The sequence below is a fragment of the Eschscholzia californica genome, unplaced genomic scaffold (assembly GCF_041429995.1).
Source record: "Eschscholzia californica isolate CP2 unplaced genomic scaffold, dmEscCali1.0.p SCAF_4, whole genome shotgun sequence".
Lineage (NCBI taxonomy): Eukaryota > Viridiplantae > Streptophyta > Magnoliopsida > Ranunculales > Papaveraceae > Eschscholzia > Eschscholzia californica.
The window spans coordinates 46,080,823-46,099,186 of record NW_028238461.1 but is presented as its reverse complement, the minus strand read 5'-3'; the positions used below and the strand labels follow the sequence as shown (position 1 = coordinate 46,099,186).

General features: G+C 37.6%; 4 protein-coding genes across 7 annotated transcripts; 2 read left to right on the top strand and 2 right to left on the bottom strand.

The window, feature by feature from the left end:
- The first annotated feature begins 731 nt into the window (after nucleotides 1-731).
- On the top strand, nucleotides 732-4,946 carry LOC147545209 (thiamine-phosphate synthase). Of its 2 annotated transcripts, none has more exons than XM_086638034.1 (3): nucleotides 732-950; nucleotides 1,678-2,019; nucleotides 4,734-4,946. In XM_086638034.1, exons 1-2 carry the CDS (start codon nucleotides 783-785, stop codon nucleotides 1,864-1,866), a joined length of 357 nt encoding a protein of 118 aa, XP_086494160.1. In that variant the 5' UTR covers nucleotides 732-782; the 3' UTR covers nucleotides 1,867-2,019; nucleotides 4,734-4,946. The 2 variants fall into 2 exon arrangements, with proteins under 2 accessions (XP_086494160.1, XP_086494159.1); XM_086638033.1 differs by lacking the exon at nucleotides 4,734-4,946 and adding an exon at nucleotides 2,572-4,686.
- Nucleotides 2,280-4,465, bottom strand: LOC147545210 (peroxidase 9-like). 3 transcript variants are annotated; one of them, XR_015224176.1, is made up of 5 exons: nucleotides 3,653-4,463; nucleotides 3,270-3,461; nucleotides 3,002-3,167; nucleotides 2,377-2,904; nucleotides 2,280-2,335 (listed from the first exon to the last, which is right to left on the bottom strand). XR_015224176.1 is itself a non-coding variant. In XM_086638030.1 (5 exons), exons 1-5 carry the CDS (start codon nucleotides 4,424-4,426, stop codon nucleotides 2,486-2,488), a joined length of 1,482 nt encoding a protein of 493 aa, XP_086494156.1. In that variant the 5' UTR covers nucleotides 4,427-4,463; the 3' UTR covers nucleotides 2,280-2,485. The 3 variants fall into 3 exon arrangements, 2 of the variants coding, with proteins under 2 accessions (XP_086494156.1, XP_086494155.1); XM_086638030.1 differs by having other exon boundaries at nucleotides 2,280-2,904; nucleotides 3,653-4,152; nucleotides 4,222-4,463; XM_086638029.1 differs by having other exon boundaries at nucleotides 2,280-2,904; nucleotides 3,653-4,465.
- Nucleotides 4,947-5,997: 1,051 nt separating the features above from the next.
- On the bottom strand, nucleotides 5,998-8,297 carry LOC147545208 (peroxidase 9-like). The gene is made up of 4 exons (XM_086638031.1): nucleotides 7,275-8,297; nucleotides 6,983-7,174; nucleotides 6,730-6,895; nucleotides 5,998-6,606 (listed from the first exon to the last, which is right to left on the bottom strand). The coding sequence occupies exons 1-4, from the start codon at nucleotides 7,833-7,835 to the stop codon at nucleotides 6,188-6,190; spliced, it is 1,338 nt and encodes a 445-aa protein (XP_086494157.1). The 5' UTR covers nucleotides 7,836-8,297; the 3' UTR covers nucleotides 5,998-6,187.
- A 2,416-nt stretch (nucleotides 8,298-10,713) lies between these two features.
- Nucleotides 10,714-12,729, top strand: LOC147545207 (peroxidase 72-like). Its single transcript, XM_086638032.1, has 4 exons — nucleotides 10,714-11,061; nucleotides 11,185-11,376; nucleotides 11,476-11,641; nucleotides 12,077-12,729. Exons 1-4 carry the CDS (start codon nucleotides 10,810-10,812, stop codon nucleotides 12,490-12,492), a joined length of 1,026 nt encoding a protein of 341 aa, XP_086494158.1. The 5' UTR covers nucleotides 10,714-10,809; the 3' UTR covers nucleotides 12,493-12,729.
- Nucleotides 12,730-18,364: the final 5,635 nt, after the last annotated feature.

Below are 18,364 nucleotides of genomic sequence, written 5' to 3'. Positions count from 1 at the left end.
ACATGTGGCTGCCTTGACACTATGGTTCTTGTAGCCATTAAGCTATACAAATCTAAAAAAGAGTCCTCTCGTTGTCACCAGGCTTCAAAACTTCTCCTATGATTTGCCCGACACTCCGAAGGGACTTCAAATCATCTTCAGTTCTAGCGAAGTTGTTTCTCGCAACTTTCAATTGTTCCTCACTGCACATTTCAATTTTCTTTGTCTTTTCAGTTACAGATTAACATAAACCTAATTACCTAAAATATCAGTATTTAAAGAAGAACCACACATATCCTCCTACTAAAACCTGCCCCTTAACATGTTCATTGAAACCCAAATATAAAACCATAGAAGTACATTCGTCATATAAAACCCTTTCATTTCTACAAATTTTGACCTTGATTCGATATCTTCACAACAACAACACCTCAATCCAATGGCAATCCGGGAAATATATGGACAATATATCCAGTCTCAGACACAAATTCGAAAACATCGTCTTCACTCATACTCCTAGGCAAAACAATAAGCAGACAGATAAACTGGCGAAATGGGAAAGGGAAAACGATGCAGGCGTACTTGACACTCCATCCAAGACCTCTCCAACTGTTTTGCTTTTTAGTCGTCGTATGTTTTAGTTTGTTTCAGCAAAAAAAAAAAAAAAAAAGTAATGTCATGGGGTCATATGACCTCGTAAACCTCTGTCAACATGAATTCCAGTATTTAAACCTTAACAGAGATAAATAGAGAGAGAGAGAGAGAGAAGAGAGAAGAGGAGAGAGAGAGAGAGAATTAGCAGGATGTTTGCAACAGTAATCAGGATGTGTGGGAGGAAACCAAAGCCGAAAATGAAACCAATAGAGCTAAAATCACCACCAGAGCAAACACAAACCATAACTAGAGTCATATACGACGTGGTGAAAGAGCATGGACCTCTCTCCATTGCTGATACTTGGGAACACGTCAAGGTACTTCCTTTTCTTCTCCTTCTTTCTTTCCTCTTTTTTCATCATGGGTATCACTTCTTTTGCTTTAATTTACCCTAATTTATGAACTTTGGGTATCAGTTGTTTTTTTTTTGCTTTAATTTGGCATGATTTGTGAAATTTGAGTAGCTTACTTAGGTTTTTCACAAGGTATATAATGAATGGTTCTTACTGTTTATATTGATAATATCTTATTGTTTGAGATGTTAAAATATCAATTGGTCTTTTCTTTAGCACTTTTAAATTGATTGAACTTCAATTGTAAACATATTTGGTTTTAATTTATGGGATTTATAGTTCATATACGTAGCTGAAATTGGTTCTCTAATGAGTTATTATTGTTGGTTGATAATGTTGAGTAATCCATTTGCTTAGATAGGTTGTGGGTTTGATTTGTTCTGTCACATTACTTTTTTTCTTAGGGTTTTTCGTTAATGGGGTTGGTTACTATCAGAGAGCCATTTCTAATTCCCAAAGTAGTTGCTGAAATTTTGATAGATACTAACAAGATTGTTTTCTTTGCAAGTTCAATACTTAATAGAGATTTAAGAGTGTATTTCATTTCTCATTTAGATGATTTTACCACTCACTTAGAGTTCATACTCGATTTCGCATTAATATCAAAAGTTTTGACCTTGGTTTTTCATTTTCGCAAAGTTGATCAGGATTCATAATGAGTAGATCCCTAATTTGTGTCCTTTGTTATCAGGAAGTTGGAGTGAGAGGATTAACAAGCAAACGCCACATGAAAATAGTATTGCGATGGATGAGAGAGAGGCAAAAACTTCGTTTAATCTGTAATCATATTGGTCCTCACAAGCAATTCCTTTATACCACCTGGTTCACTAACTCCAATATGAAGCCTTTAAAACCTAAAACTGATTCTCCAAAGCCTTAGCTACTTGATTGCCATTTCAAGAACCAATATCCATCTCTCCATATTTAAGTAGATCCTTTTTCTTTTTCTTCTCTTGTGGACAATAGAACGTTTCAGCTCAAAGGAATCCAAAGACCCAGTGAAGGAAAAATCAAATTGACATGCAAAATTCAGGTTTTCTTTTAACTTTCCTGATATGTACTCTTTTAAGTTTTAGTGTCAATGAAAATGTTCGGTTTTGTCGATTGTTCTGAATCACAATTATCTTTATAATAATAATCTTTTTCTTTGGGAAATTGTGTTTGTTTTCTGAAGGGCTGAATTCATTTTGCTGTCATTGACTTTATTCTGATGTTGATTCATACTTTATCTATTATCTGTTATCATCTTTCCCGTGTTTCATACGACTTGATTTCAGCAGTATATAAAACCCATAATAAAATCCCTTCACTACCATTCGTTCTTAATAACATATACATGATAATACAAACTTCTGAACAGGAAAACAAGAACTCCGTTCTAACTTTTAACAATAACATCAAGATATTGAACTCACTTCACTCAAGCAATACGACAAACAACACAATTGATGAACAAATATAAACAACAGTCAATTCCATAAACCATTTTGGCGCTAACTTTAGTTAACTAAACGACAGTTCTTTCTAACTTCTCCACTGTTACCTATCAGTGGATTGATATTCCCCATTTTTACCATTGATGTAGCAAAATGGCTGAAGAATAGGCCTTCATCTTCGGCATAACTCTTTACCAACTCTGCAGTCTTTGTGCTACCGCCGTTTCCTGTCAGGAGGACTTCATCTGAATTAAGAAGCCCTCTCTTATATAATATCAGCTTGAAGTAGGCATTGTTAAACTTTGTAGGAGAGGTGAAATCCAAAGGGGAAATGATATTATCGCCTCCCGACTTAGGGCAAACAGATTTCAGGTTAGAGTAGTAGTCTCTCTCTAGATTCTCGTCTGGTTGGTTATTTCCGTTCTGGTTGTACAGTCTCTGCCTGAAACTCACACATCTTGCTACTCCAATAGTATGACTACCTGCAGAATATAGGTTTAAAAATTAAACAGCTAGTAACTTTGAAAACCAGTAGTAATATAGTCTTAGAAGATGCAGAATTGCAGATAACCGACTTACCTGAGAGAGCTACAAGGTCGACTTCATCAAGACCTTGTCGATTGAAGAGTGTTACGAGGTTTTGGATAGTCGAGTTTGGTGGGGGAATGTTGTTGTTCGAGTCGTTAATGCTTGCTGTCTTTGAGTCTTTCCTTCCTAATGGAAGATCCCAGTAAGGCCCACCGCTCTGTTTTACCAGGTCCAAAAGATTTGTTAGGAAACAAAATTAGCTGACTATCTTTTTTCATGATTTTGGTGTGGATATCGGAAATTCTTTAAAACTGCTTACCAGTACAGTAGAGCTTCTAGCAGCAAGAGCGACAATATCTGCACAAGAGACAGTTTGAGGGCACGCAGCTTCCAACTGAGTCTTGATTTCATCGATAACTTCGAATCCACGAATAGAATTCTTATTTGGGATAGAATTCTTCTCACTGGTTATTGTTGAGCTATCGTCCAACAAAACAGATGCATCACAACCCTGAAAAGCATCACCATAAACAAGATTCACATAAACTCACAACAAAAAAGAATTAAGTAAATACTAACTAGGAACATGAATCTGTTTGAAATTGCAGTAAGAAAAATTATAGGAAAGAATAGCAGTAAGAATAGGAAGAGGATGAGAGTGCATCTTTTCTTTTGTTTGGTTATTATCATATAAATGCTTACCTGCACAAAGCAGTCATGGAAGTGAAGCCTGAGCAAAGATGCAGCAATTCTAGGATCTCTAGTGATGGCCTTCTGCAGGACTGACGTGACGATGTCATTAGCTTGAGGGCATGAAAATTGATAAAATTGTGGAAATAGACGAGTATATCCTCCATTCCCGCCACCATTTCCATTTCCGCCGTTCCCGCCACCAACGTTTGCACTTCCTCCATTTCCATTTCCACCGCCAACATTTCCACCAGCCGCGTTTCCTACACCGCCAACATTTCCATTACCAGTGTTTCCGACACCGCCAACATTTCCATTACCAGTGTTTCCGACACCGCCAACATTTCCTCCAGCGGCATTTCCTACACCACCAACATTTCCGCCTACCGTGTTTCCTACACCGCCAGCATTTCCATTACCAGTGTTTCCGACACCGCCAACATTTCCTCCAGCGGCATTTCCTACACCGCCAACATTTCCACCAGCAGCGTTTCCTACACCGCCAACATTCCCTCCAGCGACATTTCCTAACCCACCAACATTTCCACCACCCATGTTTCCTACACCGCCAACATTTCCACCACCCATATTTCCTACACCGCCAACATTTCCACCACTGGGATTTTCCACGTCACCTACATTTCCCACACCCCCATTTTCTAAACCACCACCAAAACCACCCCAGTTAAAAGGGTAACCAGGAAAGCCAGGAAAAGCGAAGGAAAGGGTAACAGATGAGAAGAGAAGCATGACAATAAAACCAGAAGAAGCTCTAACAGAAGCCATTATGAATTAAATTGTAGTATGTTTCTTAGTGATGGTCTTGTTTAATGGTCTTTCATTCTACTTATAAGGGCTCAAATAGTTCGAAAAGAATGTTTTCCCCACCAAATCCTCTTAGAACATAGATTAGGTTGACCTTTTTAATCTTGATCTACTACTTCATGTAATGGATTTGGTGAAGTTACTTTTCTATTTTAAAATTCTATGAAGGAATCTTGCTGATAACCTGTTCCAGTTTCTTAATCGAAAGTTACTTGCTTTCCTGTTAATTTTTTTCCATAACATTGTATACGAAACGTTATCAGTGTAGGTTGCGAGTCCTCCATGCTACGGAGAAGTTCTCCGCAAATTTCATGAACTAGTCGGAACACTATTTTGACTTTCTTGTTTTTATCTTGGGAGTTCACTACCTTTCTCATATGCTAGCAGTTAGCTTAGAAATGTATTATTCTATACCTTTCGCCTTTTCAATAATATAATGTCTTTTTCGTATTACTATATGTATATTGTAAAAATTCTTTTCGTCTCTTATTCGGGTGATTACCTAGTCCAACAAACCATGTTTGTGATCTATGATGACTTAACCTAAAAAGGAGAACTTGACTACCAACTCCTTCCAAGTACAGCATTTGGATTTGTTGTTTCTTCACACAACAACTCCACAAACTTACAACTCCACAAACTTCAGAACAGGTTGACCAGATTCTCATCTGGTTATTAACTTTAGGATAAACTGCAGGTTATGGAATTCTGAAACTTTCAGGATGAACCACTCCCATATACACAAATTTCTTTCGATATTATATATTAAGACTAAATGTTTTTAAAAATATTCACATCCTATTTATGCAGTATTATCTAATGGACTTGGCTTGTGCCTAAGGAAACTATCGTTTTAGGTTTTCCAAGAAAGTTACATGGCTGAGAAACTATACACCATATCTATTTTAGGTTCAAAAAACTTGATTACCAACTTCTATAAGTAAAAAAATTGGATATGTTATTTCTACAGCAAACAAGTCCACAAACTGCAGACGTCTTTGAATATGGATGTATTTGTATGTGTATTTAAACCGGGTACAAGCTGGGCTGAGATCTGTGATTTATTCTGTCCATGACGATTCATAGACTCGAGTAGATTACTCGGCTCGGACTACCCCAAGTCCAAGTCGTTTCAGGTAAGATATGTTTTTCTTCCAAATGGGAATTATTCAAAAACAGTAAAAATCAGGTTGTAGACTGTAAAAACCTGTAAAAGTTGTTGTAAGAACCGCCATTGCGCAAAAAACTAAATGTTCTATCATATAAAGGGAGAAAACAATGATGTGTGAGGGTCGTTACGTAAAATCAGCTGTTATTTTGTTATAACTGTAGTTTTCGGTTTTTAACTCAGAGTAACACCATTAGAAGGCTAATGAGAAGCATCCACTACCTTATAGGTTTAGACAGATGGAAAAACCCACCTTAAAAATTGAACGAAAAACATAAACACAACCCGACTTTTAGAATCGTGATAGAGTGGCCGGACTTTGCCTTTAACCCGGAACTAAAAAGGAAACAGAAGAACAAGAACATGAACAAGAAAGAAGTCCTCATTAGATGGCTTAGAAATATGGTCTAGGTCATTACAGTGGATACAGTAAGAGTAAGGAAGGATCAAACCCAATTCATTCATGAATGATGAGCAACAAACAACACATTTCACTAGAAACTTAAACAACATAACTAAACAAACACCAAACCATCATAAAAAGCTTGTTTTTCTTAGTTAACTAAGCGACAATTCTTCCGAATTTCTCCATTGTTACCGACCAGAGGACTAATATTTCCCATTTTAACCATTGATTGAGCAAAATGATTGAAGAAAAGAGCTTCATTTTGAGCATAACTTTTAACCAATTCCATGGTTTTTGTATTTCCACCATTTCCTGTCAGTAGAACTTGATCTGAATTTAATAGCCCTTTACCCCATAATATTAACTTGAAGTACGCATTGTTGAATTTAGTAGGAGAAGTGAAATCCAATGGGGAGATTATGTTGTCATTCCCTGATTTAGGGCAAACAGATTTTAGGTCATTGTAGTAGTTTCTTGCTAGGGTTATATCTGGTTGGTTCTTTCCATTTTGGTTGTAGAGTCTTTGTCGGAAACTAACACACCGTGCTACTCCAATTGTATGACTCCCTGCAGCAATATATAGATTCAGATTTCAAACCGTGTTTAAATAACGATAAAACGAAATAGTCATCATCTATAGTTGCAACTGTTGTAACAAAATGGGTAGGTAAGTAACTTAACATAACTCACCTGAAAGTGCAACAAGGTCTTGCTCGTCGAGACCTTGACGGTTAAAGAGTGTAATGAGGTTACCGATAGTTGAGTTTGGTGGTGGAATGTTGTTGTTTGAGCCACTGAGACTCGCCGTCTTTGAGTCTCTCCTCCCTAGAGGAAGCTCCCAGTTAGGTCCTCCACTCTGTTTCACCAACTCATTAGAAAAACAACAGAAATTTAGTCTATTCATGATTCAAACATAAGTAGTTTTTATTTGATTCTTGCTTACCAGAACAGTGGAGCCTCTAGCAGAAAGAGCAACAATGTCTGCACAAGACACAGTTTGAGGACATGCTGCTTCTAACTTAGCTTTAATCTCGTCGATAACTTCAAACCCTCGAATCGAATTCTTGTTAGGGTTTGAGTTCTTCTCACTTACTATTTTCGAGTTATCGTCCAACAAGAGCGATGCATCACAGCCCTGCAACAACATCATCTCAAGTTAAGTTAGTTGGAAGTGAAGAAGAGAGAAAGAGAGAGAGAGAGAGATAGAGAGAGTAGTGATTGTATTTGCTTTTTACCTGCACAAAACAGTCATGGAAGTGAAGTCTAAGCAAAGATGCAGCCATTCTTGGGTCTCTAGCAATTGCCTTCTGCAAAACTGACATTACTATGTCATTAGCTTGAGGGCATGAAGAATGGTAAAATTCTGGGTATAGACCAGAATGCTGTCCATTTCCACTTCCACCAGTCCCGCTACCAACATTTCCACCACCACCATTTCCACCACCAATGTTTCCAACACCACCGTTCCCACCACCAACATTTCCACTTCTACCATTTCCACCACCAACATTTCCAATACCACCATTTCCACCACCAACATTTCCACCATTTCCACCACCAATGTTTCCAAGACCACCATTTCCACTTCCACCACCAACAATTCCACCAGGCCCACCTCCAATGTTATTTCCAGCACCACCATTGCCACCACCAAAACCAATTCCACCACCATTATTTCCACCAAAGCCACCCCAGTTATAAGGAAAACCAGGGAAGCCAGGAAAAGCAATGGAAAGAGTAACAGAAGAAAAGAGAACCATAACCATGAAAGCAAAAGAAGCTCTCACAAAAGTCATTTTGTCTTAAACTGTTCCTATGTTTCTTTTAGTTAATAGGTGATGATTTTCTTCTTCTTTGGTATTTGCTCTATTTATAGGGCTCAAAAGGTGATGTCAAGATGTTGAAATTAATAACTTATTCACACTTTCCACAACAAATCCTCTGAGATTGATCAAGTGAGTTAGGTTGACCTTGTCAAATTCTTGACCCCATCTCTTGGGGTTGGTCATTGGTATGTTTTAGTTGCTTATTTCCAAACACTTGAATTGTAACAACAATGTGTCGATGTACTTGATATTTTGAGATGAGCAATGTACTCTCTCACATAAGGGTTGTCCGGTGGCAAAGTTGATCAAACTTCTCGCGTCGGAGTTCTATATGTACAGATTGATTGGTGAAATGACCGAAATTGTAGCATAGCCACCCCGTGGCCAACCCGCTATTACAAAATAGTTTCGTGGATTGGCCATAGTAGTTCTAGAGTCTATCGGTGGCCAAACCGCAATATAAACAGGTTGGTTGTATGTACATACAAATATTTTGTCATGAGGTGGGAAGTTTTCCTCAGAAATTACCTGCTCCAAGAATCTATTGCATGTGATGTTTGATTTTTTGTGGAACCTTTTAAAAACAGAAACCCTAGACTATACCAACTCTTTCTACTCCTCTAAGTACAAAATTCTGTTTTCTTTGGCTTCTTAAGCTCTAACAACTCCACAAACTAGAGACAACCCTTTCAATATTCATATTCTCTCTATACATGTAAAAATTTGACTAGTTCAAGGCACCCATAGTGCAGCTCTTTTTTCTTCTTCTTTTATTTTCATGAATAGGTCAATGGGTTGTCGTACAACTGCAAATAAACGCGTTAAATTTATGTCCGTTTACAAAAGAAGAAGCTTTTTTACTAGACTGCTTAGTTGGTTCTCGCCTGTGCTGACACAATTTGACATAAACTTCTATTTGTACATCGGAAAGAAACTCAGCTAGCTAGCACTTGCAAAAATAATATGTATATAGGAGTTCACTTTGGAGCCTAACAACTCAGACGGCTATGCTAGCTCCACCGAAAGACCCGTTGGTATATTGATCCACCCAGGCCAGTTAGTTCTAGTAGATCAATGGAAACATTTACGACAAAAACAAACAAAAAAAATTGAAATAAACAATCCCACAAGATGTTACATGGTTCGGTTGTAATTCTCCACACAATGACCTACCCTATAGACCAAAGGCAACATATAACATAATTTAATTGGACCAATATTTCGAGCAGGACCACGAACCCTTGTGAAGATCAACTCTTATTGAAAACGTTTTTCAACTAAACTCTACGAATATGGTAGACAAAGAGCCATAACAACATGTCGGAGTCAAATATAGTCAAGAGATGTGCCTTTTCCACAATATTTGATTAAAAATGCCCAAATTAACGGAAATGATAGGGAACTAGAAAAGAGGTTCCAAAATTTAAAATTGGTCGTCATTTGCGATGGGTTTTGCATCTGTCCTTCCTTTTTGTTAAGAGAAATTTGATCAAAACTCTCTATAAATTTTTTTTGTTTTTGGTGAAAAAAGATCAGTCAATTTTTTTAGTCTTCAACTCCCTATATACTTTTTTATTTTGCAACACTTTGCGACGACAACTTTGCAACATATTTGCAAAAAATATTGGATTTTTAACCAAACAAAATACAAATATTTAGGTTTTCAACAAAAAAAAATATAAATTTCGGGGTTTTAACTTAAAAAAGTTTAAAATTGAGTCTTCAGCTCAATTTCCTATTCTTTAAATCTGGACGGTTGATTTGATCGACAGTCTGTGTTGTTTGACTGCAAAAGTTGCAAAATTTTATGGGTAGTCTCTTGATTCATCATAAAAATTTCATAATACCACAATAGCAAAAATTCACCGTTGTTTCCACTATGTATGAGAGCCTGAATTTTTCTATTGTAGTTGAATAGAGGGGTAGAGACATCAAACTAGATTACAAAGAAACTATCAAACTCGAAAATGTCACTATTAAAAGATTTGTTGATCCGACTAAAACGTACTACTTGCTCTTACACAAAATATTTTATCCTACAATAAACTAATATTATCTCAGGGTTAATTAGGGGCTTAATAGGAAGAGGTCAAATTTTGTTATAGAAGTAGAGGAGTAGTTCTCCTACCCTTAAATCTTAATATTAAGAATATCATAATATTCTTGAATAATTTTGTTTAAGCCTGGAAAGCACAAAATCTAACAAAGTGACAAGCTTAATTAAAATAGAATATGGTTGACAATAGTCCCACATGTGAGAAAAACAACATTCTAGCAACTAATGTAAATTGTCTAGGTCCTCTCCACATTATATTTTATACTATTTTTCTTAACTTTACGAGAAGATAACATTATTATTACCATATTGTGTAAATCGGTTGAATTTTCTCTTGTTTTTTCTAATTATAACTTAGGTACCAACTAAGCATTTAAACGACAAGTAATCGGGTATAAACTTCAGTGTATGAGAAATCAAATTTAAGTTATCTCTTACTGACCGCTAGTTGTAATTGTTCAGACTTCCACTTTACATCTGAAAATCAAAACTGGTACGTCGTGCACGTTAACTTATTTCGATTAAAATATTCGTAAAAGTGTTACGATTTCAAGTAGAATATGTTGCAACAACAAAAAGAAGTAGAATATGTGTTAGATACTTCTTAAAGAAATGATAAGTGATAACGGTATTGTTATTTGATCAATCAATTATTAACCGAATATCAACTCTAGAGAAAATAGGTAACCAACTCCTACCATTTCTTATATTTTTTATTCTTTCTCACTCTGTGACCTTATCTTTGAACCTCATAAAATTTTCTATATATAGTCCACAATCCAATTTCATTTTTCATCACTAAAAACACTTCACTACTCTTCTAAAGTCATTTTCATTATAATAACAACATTGTTATAATCTATCTTCTAAGAATTGAAAAAAAAAAAAATGGTTTTCTCTAAGTGCTATATTGTGGTTGTTTCATTACTTCTTGTTTTTGCTCCAATTTGCTTTTCTCTTTCTGCTAAAAAAAGCAATGGTGGCGGTGGTGGTAGTTATAACCTCAGCCCACATTTTTACGATCGTTCTTGTCCGAAAGCTCAAGAAATTGTGAAGTCAGTGGTGGCCAAGGCTGTTGCGAGAGAAGCTAGAATGGCTGCCTCACTGCTCAGGCTTCATTTTCATGACTGTTTTGTTAAGGTATAACCTTCAAATTTTAATCCCATATACAAAGACATATTAGGGTATTTTCGTAATTCATTGAGTTCGCACACCGCTTCATATAACTTTTACAAACTAACCCAATTTTCTTTTGTATTAAAGGGTTGTGATGCCTCATTACTGTTGGATAGTAGTGGAAGCATAATAAGCGAGAAAAATTCGATCCCAAACAGAAACTCAGTGCGAGGATTCGACGTTATAGACGAGATAAAGTCAGCTTTGGAGAAAGAATGCCCGAAAACCGTTTCATGTGCAGATATATTAGCTCTATCGGCTCGAGATTCAACTGTTTTGGTAAGATAAAGAAGAAAGAAAGAAAGAAAGAGAATATTACTCTATAGACAATTTGATATTTACTATGTTGAAATTTGTGTTTATTGGTGAAATATTTAGGCTGGAGGACCAAACTGGGAGGTACCACTAGGAAGAAGGGACTCAAGAGGTGCAAGTTTAAGTGGATCTAACAACAATATCCCTGCCCCAAATAACACTTTCCAAACCATCCTCACTAAATTCAAGCTTCATGGCCTAGACATTGTCGATCTCGTCGCCCTTTCTGGTAAACTTTCCCCGTCTTATAAATTACAAATATTTTTCAAGAATATCTCTGATGAAAGTAATGAGATAGAGTACTCATAGACGTATCACAAAATTGAGGTTTTGGGTTCGAAATTCAGAAGCACCCTAGTCATTAATTTTAACCAGCATTTAGTTGTTGTGTATCAAAACTTTTGATCCTTTGGAGAACCGACGAAAATATCTTTAAAATATTACTTTTCAATGTTTTAGCACTTTTAACTAGAACCTCATGGGTCTCATGAGGTTTGAAGTTCGAAATTCAAAAACTCTCACTAGTCCCATCATCCTGTATTTCGTTGTAATGTATATGTCAAACATATTGGACTGACAAGGGAACAAATCAATCTTGCTTAGTTCTATGTCTAAAAATAATTTAAATATTTTACACTAATTACTTGTAATTGATCGATTACAGGAAGCCATACAATTGGAAATGCTAGGTGCACAAGTTTTAAGCAGAGGTTGTATAGTCAATCGGGTAAGAATCAACCCGATTACTCACTCCATAAATTGTACGCCAATCAATTGAGATCCGGGTGCCCAAGATCCGGCGGAGATCAGAATCTATTTGTATTGGACAATTCTACCCCTGTAAAATTCGACAATTGGTATTTTAAGAACATTTTAGCTTCAAAGGGACTTTTGAGTTCTGATCAAATTCTTTTCACCAAGAGCCAAGCATCACGAGAATTAGTGAAGCAATACGCTGAAAATAATGAGTTGTTTTTCGACCATTTTGCTAAATCTATGGTTAAAATGGGAAATATCTCGCCATTGATTGGATCCAAAGGAGAGATCAGAAAGAATTGCAGGAGGGTTAATAAGCAATAAGCATAATTCCAATGGAGCAGTCAAAATAATAATTATGAAGTAATAATGTATTGTGATTGATGTCTTTAATTTTCTTCTTTTCTGGTATTTGTTCGTAATTGCTTTCTTTCGTATTTCTTTTGATGGGCATGTGAAGGTATTGTTCTTGGTTACAATTTGACTTTAAAAGCTTTGAACGAAAATTTTACTTTTAAAGTCCAGTATTATGAATAAATTCTCGTGACAAGTTATGTTCCATCATTACTGTATCATTTATACATTATTCTAGATGTTATATCATGAGAGTACTTCCATTTCTAACATCAAAATAATTCAAGTTCAACAAAAAAAAACATCAAAATAATTTGATTAGAGCTATCTGAAAGATACTCAAGTAGTATCATCTTGTGGCACAATTTTGTCCTTTGGGGAAAAAATCCATCTTATGGTTAATTTTGGAGCATAAATAGGAAAGAGAAAATATGCTTGCAGAAAGTAGAGCAGTTTCTGCAACTCTTTTGTAACTCAATACGTTCACCTAATATTCTTGCATAATTAAGTTTAAGCACAAAAGTAAGACAAATTTAAATAAAATAAGAGTTAATTCCTATATGGCCCCCTACTTTGTGACCAGATTCCTTTATGGCCCCTTTTTTTCGTAAATTCAAATATGACCCCTTATTTTCAAGTAAATGTCATTACTACCCTTCTTAATTCTAAATTTAAAACATTAAAAAAAAGTTATTTCCACCTCACCCTTCTCTCTCTCTCCACCTCACCTCTCTTTACAACTCACCCCTCTCTCTCTCTCCAACTCACCTCTCTCTTCTCCGGCAAGGTCGCCGGCCGGAAAATTTTCCGGCCGACAACCTTCAAACCTAAAAAAAAATAAAAAATTCTCTCTCCTCTCTCTCTCTACAATTTTTTAGTAATTTAGAAATGGCAAAATTACAGTATGATGAAAATCTATAAATCGTGAACCCCTAAAACTCTCTCTGGGTTTTTGTATTCAGTACAATTTCTTCTTTTCCCTTAGGAAGAGGGGAGACTGCAAATTGGCAGCAATGCATGTCTCTTTCTCTCGCTAGAATCAGCTCCTTAAAACAAAAATCATTTCTTATCCTCTGCAATCTGTTTCTTTAGATCTACTACTAGATTTTATCAAATTATTAGGTAAAACTGATTACTAGAGATCTTTCCAATTTCCATCTATTTCGGGTATGAGGTTTTTTAAATCTGAGAAATTTTAGTAAAGGTAAAGAAATTGAAAGAATACCCATCTCTTGATTTTTTATGGGTAGTTGGTTAGTCAATCAGAAGTTCATAAATCACAGTTTTACTCTCTAAAACCCTAGAAGGAAGATGAAAGGGTTACAAAAAGATTCATCAGAGAAATTGATTTTGAATCAAATTAGAAGTCCTTCATCAATTCCCGTTTCTTCATCTTCTTCTTCTTATTCAAGTAAAGACCTTCCAAAATTAATGGGTTTGTTAATTCTATTTATTTTTGTACCTTATTTTGTTTACACATTGAAGCTTGTTTCTTCTTCTTCTTCAAAATCCTGTAATAATAGTGAAAACCCTTTCAATGATCATTCAATTCTACCTCAGATTATCAACAATAAATATTCATCTTCTTCCTTACCCACCTCCATTAATGGTTGTAAGCGGCAGTTTCTAAAAATTGAAGAGGAGGTTTAAGAGGCAGCAATAGGCAGTTTCCAAATTGGGATGGTTTCCAATTTTTTGGCTCAATAGGCAGTTTCCAATTTTTTGCCTTATAATATATATAAATAGGGGTTGAGTGCTTTGTAATCAACACACCAACACAAGCAACAACTCTTCTTTAGAGAGCTAGAGAGAGAGAGCAAGAGTGAGAGAAATTTTTCATAGTTTTTTGAGCGGTGTTAAATTTCTCGGTCGTCGAAGATTTAGTATAGAAGGTTATTACTATACGGTACCATCTTGGGACGAACTTGCGGGTTGTGTTAGTCGTCTTCATATATCCTTCAATAAAGATTTCTTGTTCGCCCGAGGACGTAGGCTTTAGGCCGAACCTCGTTAATTTCTGTTCGCATATTTGATTTTTGACTTAGCTTTTCGATTAATCTTCATAATCGGATCAATTTCTAGGATAGGTTCGATAGCTTCCGCGACTTTCAGTTATAACAATTGGTACCAGAGCCTTGTTGAGATTGAACGAAGAGAAGATGGGATCGAGAAGTGGTACGGTCAAAGCAGGTAAATATGAGATAGAGAAGTTCAATGGGAAAAACGATTTTTCTTATTGGCGGATGCAGATGAAGAATCTGTTAATCTCGCAGAAATTACACAAGACGTTGACGGGAAAGAAACCAGGAGATATGTCAGATGAGGATTGGGAAGAGTTAGATCTCGAAGCACGGGCTACCATTATGTTGTGTCTTGAGAGGGACGTGGCGTTCCTAGTAGACGAAGAAACAACGGCGACGGGTGTGTGGTTAAAGCTAGAAAGCAGTTTCATGACGAAAACTTTAACGAATCGGGTCTACTTAAAATCCAAATTATTCACATGTAGAATGGAAGAGGGTTCTTCTATTCAGGAATATGTGAATAGGTTTGACAGGATTATCTCAGATTTGAAGGATATTGATGTTAAGGTTGAGGATGAGGACCAAGCCCTCATATTGTTACTTTCATTGCCAAAATCCTATGAAAACCTTGTTCAAACTTTGATGCTTGTTGGTGATAGTCTAAGCATGGAAGAGACGAGAAATTCGCTATTAGCGGATGACCTTCGTAAGGTTGCTACTAGCAGTATGGCGTCGGGTGGAGTAGACAAGGATCAAGCACAAGGGTTGTTTGTAACGAGGGGGAGGAGTAATGAAAGGGGAAAGGGAAAGGGCGGGAAATCTAGATCCAAATCTAGAGGCTCTTTCAAGAAAACGTGCTTTAGTTGTGGTGAGCTTGGCCACTTTAAAGCGGCTTGTCCAAAGAGAAAGTTGAAGCAAAAGAACGAAGGCTACAAGGAGAAACAAGAGATGCAAGAGGCGGGATATGTGTCAGAAGAGGCGGACGAATGTTTCTCGGTGACAGAGGTGTCTGAGAAGATCTTCGATAAGTGGATGCTTGATTCAGGGGCGTCACACCATATGTGCCCAAATAGGGAGATGTTTACTACCTATAGGAGTGTAGATGGTGGTACAGTTATACTGGGTGATGATAGTATATGTAAAACTGTGGGACTCGGAACAATACGTATCAAGATGCACGATGGAGTGGTGAGAACATTGACGGACGTAAGACACATACCCGATTTGCGGAAAAATCTAATTTCCCTTGGTGTGTTGGAGCGAAGCGGCTGTAAGATAATTATAGAGAATGGCTCCATAAAAGTAGTTAAGGGTTCTTTGGTAGTAATGAGAGGTACTCGTTACGGAAATTTATACAAACTTTTGGGGACAACAATTACAGGAGATGTAGCAGTAGGAATCAATGGAAGGGATCCAACGGCTTGTACGAGGCTTTGGCATATGCGCCTTGGGCATATGTCGGAAAAGGGTCTATCTTTGATGTGCGGGAAAGGCTTGTTGAAGGACATGAAGAAGCCTTGCATGGAGTTTTGTGAGCATTGTGTGTTCGGGAAGGCACACAGGGTGACGTTCTCTACAAGCAAGCACAGGAGCAAAGATGTGTTAGACTACGTACACACCGATGTCTGGGGACCGGCAAAGTTACCTTCCAAGGGTGGTTCCAGGTATTTTGTTACATTCGTTGATGATCATTCGAGATTTGTCTGGCTTTATTTTCTGAAGCATAAGAATGAGGTATTCAACACATTCCTGCTGTGGAAAGCAATGGTTGAGAACAAAACTGGTCGAAAGCTGAAGACGTTAAGGTCGGATAATGGGACCGAGTACAGGGATGGGGCATTCAAGGAGTTTTGTAATCAGGAAGGCATTGTGAGGCACTGGACAGTAGTAAACACACCTCAGCAGAATGGAGTCGCAGAGAGATTGAACCGTACACTACTTGAGAAGGCTAGATGTATGCGCTCCAATTCGGGATTAGGCGTAGAATGGTGGGCAGAATCTGTTGCTACAGCTTGTTATATTGTGAACTGGTCTCCACATTCTTCTTTAGATGGCGGCATACCTTACGAGGTGTGGTCAGGTGAACATGCAGATTACGGGAGACTTAAGGTTTTCGGTTGTACGGCCTATTACCATGTTAAAGGTAACAAACTTGACAATAGAGCAAAGAAGGCAATTTTCTTAGGATATGCTACAGGAGTCAAGGGTTATCGGCTATGGTGTACGGAAGACAAGAAGTTTGTAATCAGCAGAGATGTGGTGTTTGATGAGTCATCTATTGTAGCTATGGCGAAAGCTACGGTGCCTAGTTGTGGTGATGTTGGGTCTACTAAAGCTCAAGTAGTGGAAGTAGAAGCCGAAGACCAACGGGTTTCTAGGAATCATGATCAGGTGGAGCATCAGGATAAAACTCAGGATGAGGAAATTGATGAACCCGATCATGAGGAGGTTCAAGGGGAAGGTACACAAGTTTTACAACAACAACAGCAGGATGTTTCGGTACACACTAGGCCGAAACGGTTATATAAGCCGGTACAGAGGTTAGGGTCAGACAAACCTCTTAGGCATTATGGGCAGGCAAATCTTGTTGAATATGCACTCTCGGTGGAAGACGACGAGCCGGTCACCTTCAAACAAGCTATTACCGCGGAGGAAAGAGAGAGTTGGTTGGTTGCTATGCAAGAAGAGATGAAGTCTCTTCACAAGAACAAGACATGGGAAGTTGTCCCATTGCCCGAAGGAAAGTCTGTTATTGGTTGTAAATGGGTGTACAAGAAGAAAGAGGATTCTTCCGAGATCAAGGGTACAAGGTATAAGGCAAGACTAGTGGGCAAGGGTTATGCACAGAAAGAAGGGGTCGACTACAATGAGATTTTCTCACCGGTCGTGAAACATACTTCTATTCGGGTGCTATTGAGTATTGTTGCTCACAGGGATCTTGAGCTGGAACAACTCGATGTTAAAACCGCCTTCTTGCACGGTGATTTGGAAGAAGAAATTTATATGGCTCAACCTGAGGGATACAAGGTTGAGGGTAAAGAAAATCAAGTATGTCGTTTGAGGAAATCTCTTTACGGATTAAAACAATCCCCTCGCCAATGGTACAAACGATTTGATTTTTTCATGCTAAAGCATGGTTTTCGCAGAAGTGATTATGATTGTTGTGTATACATCAAAAAACTTCGCGAAGGTGACTTTATTTATCTCCTTTTGTATGTCGATGACATGCTTATTGCTTCTAGAAGCATGGTGGAGATAGATAAGTTGAAATCTCAACTCAGTCAAGAGTTTGAGATGAAAGACATGGGCGCTGCAAAGAAAATACTGGGAATGGAGATTAAGAGAGAGCGGTCAAGTAAGAAACTGTACTTGAATCAGAAAAGTTACATCGAACGAGTAGTTTCTCGATTCGGGATGCAGAATGCGAAGGCGGTGTCAACACCTTTGGCACCACACTTCAGGCTCTCGGGAAAACAATCTCCCACTACTACGGTGGAGAAGGATCATATGGATCGTGTACCGTATGCTAGTGCAGTTGGCAGTCTGATGTACGCTATGGTGTGTACTCGTCCAGATATTTCACAAGCGGTCAGTGTGGTTAGTAGGTTTATGGCAAACCCGGGGAAGACACATTGGGAAGCTGTGAAGTGGGTCTTGAGGTACTTGAAGGGTACCGTTGATACGGGTTTGTGCTTTGGTGGAGACACATGTCAGGTAAGCGGTTATGTTGACTCGGATTATGCTGGCGATCTAGATAGAAGACGATCTACTACTGGTTATGTATTTAGGGTACATGGTGCTCCAGTTAGTTGGCGATCGAT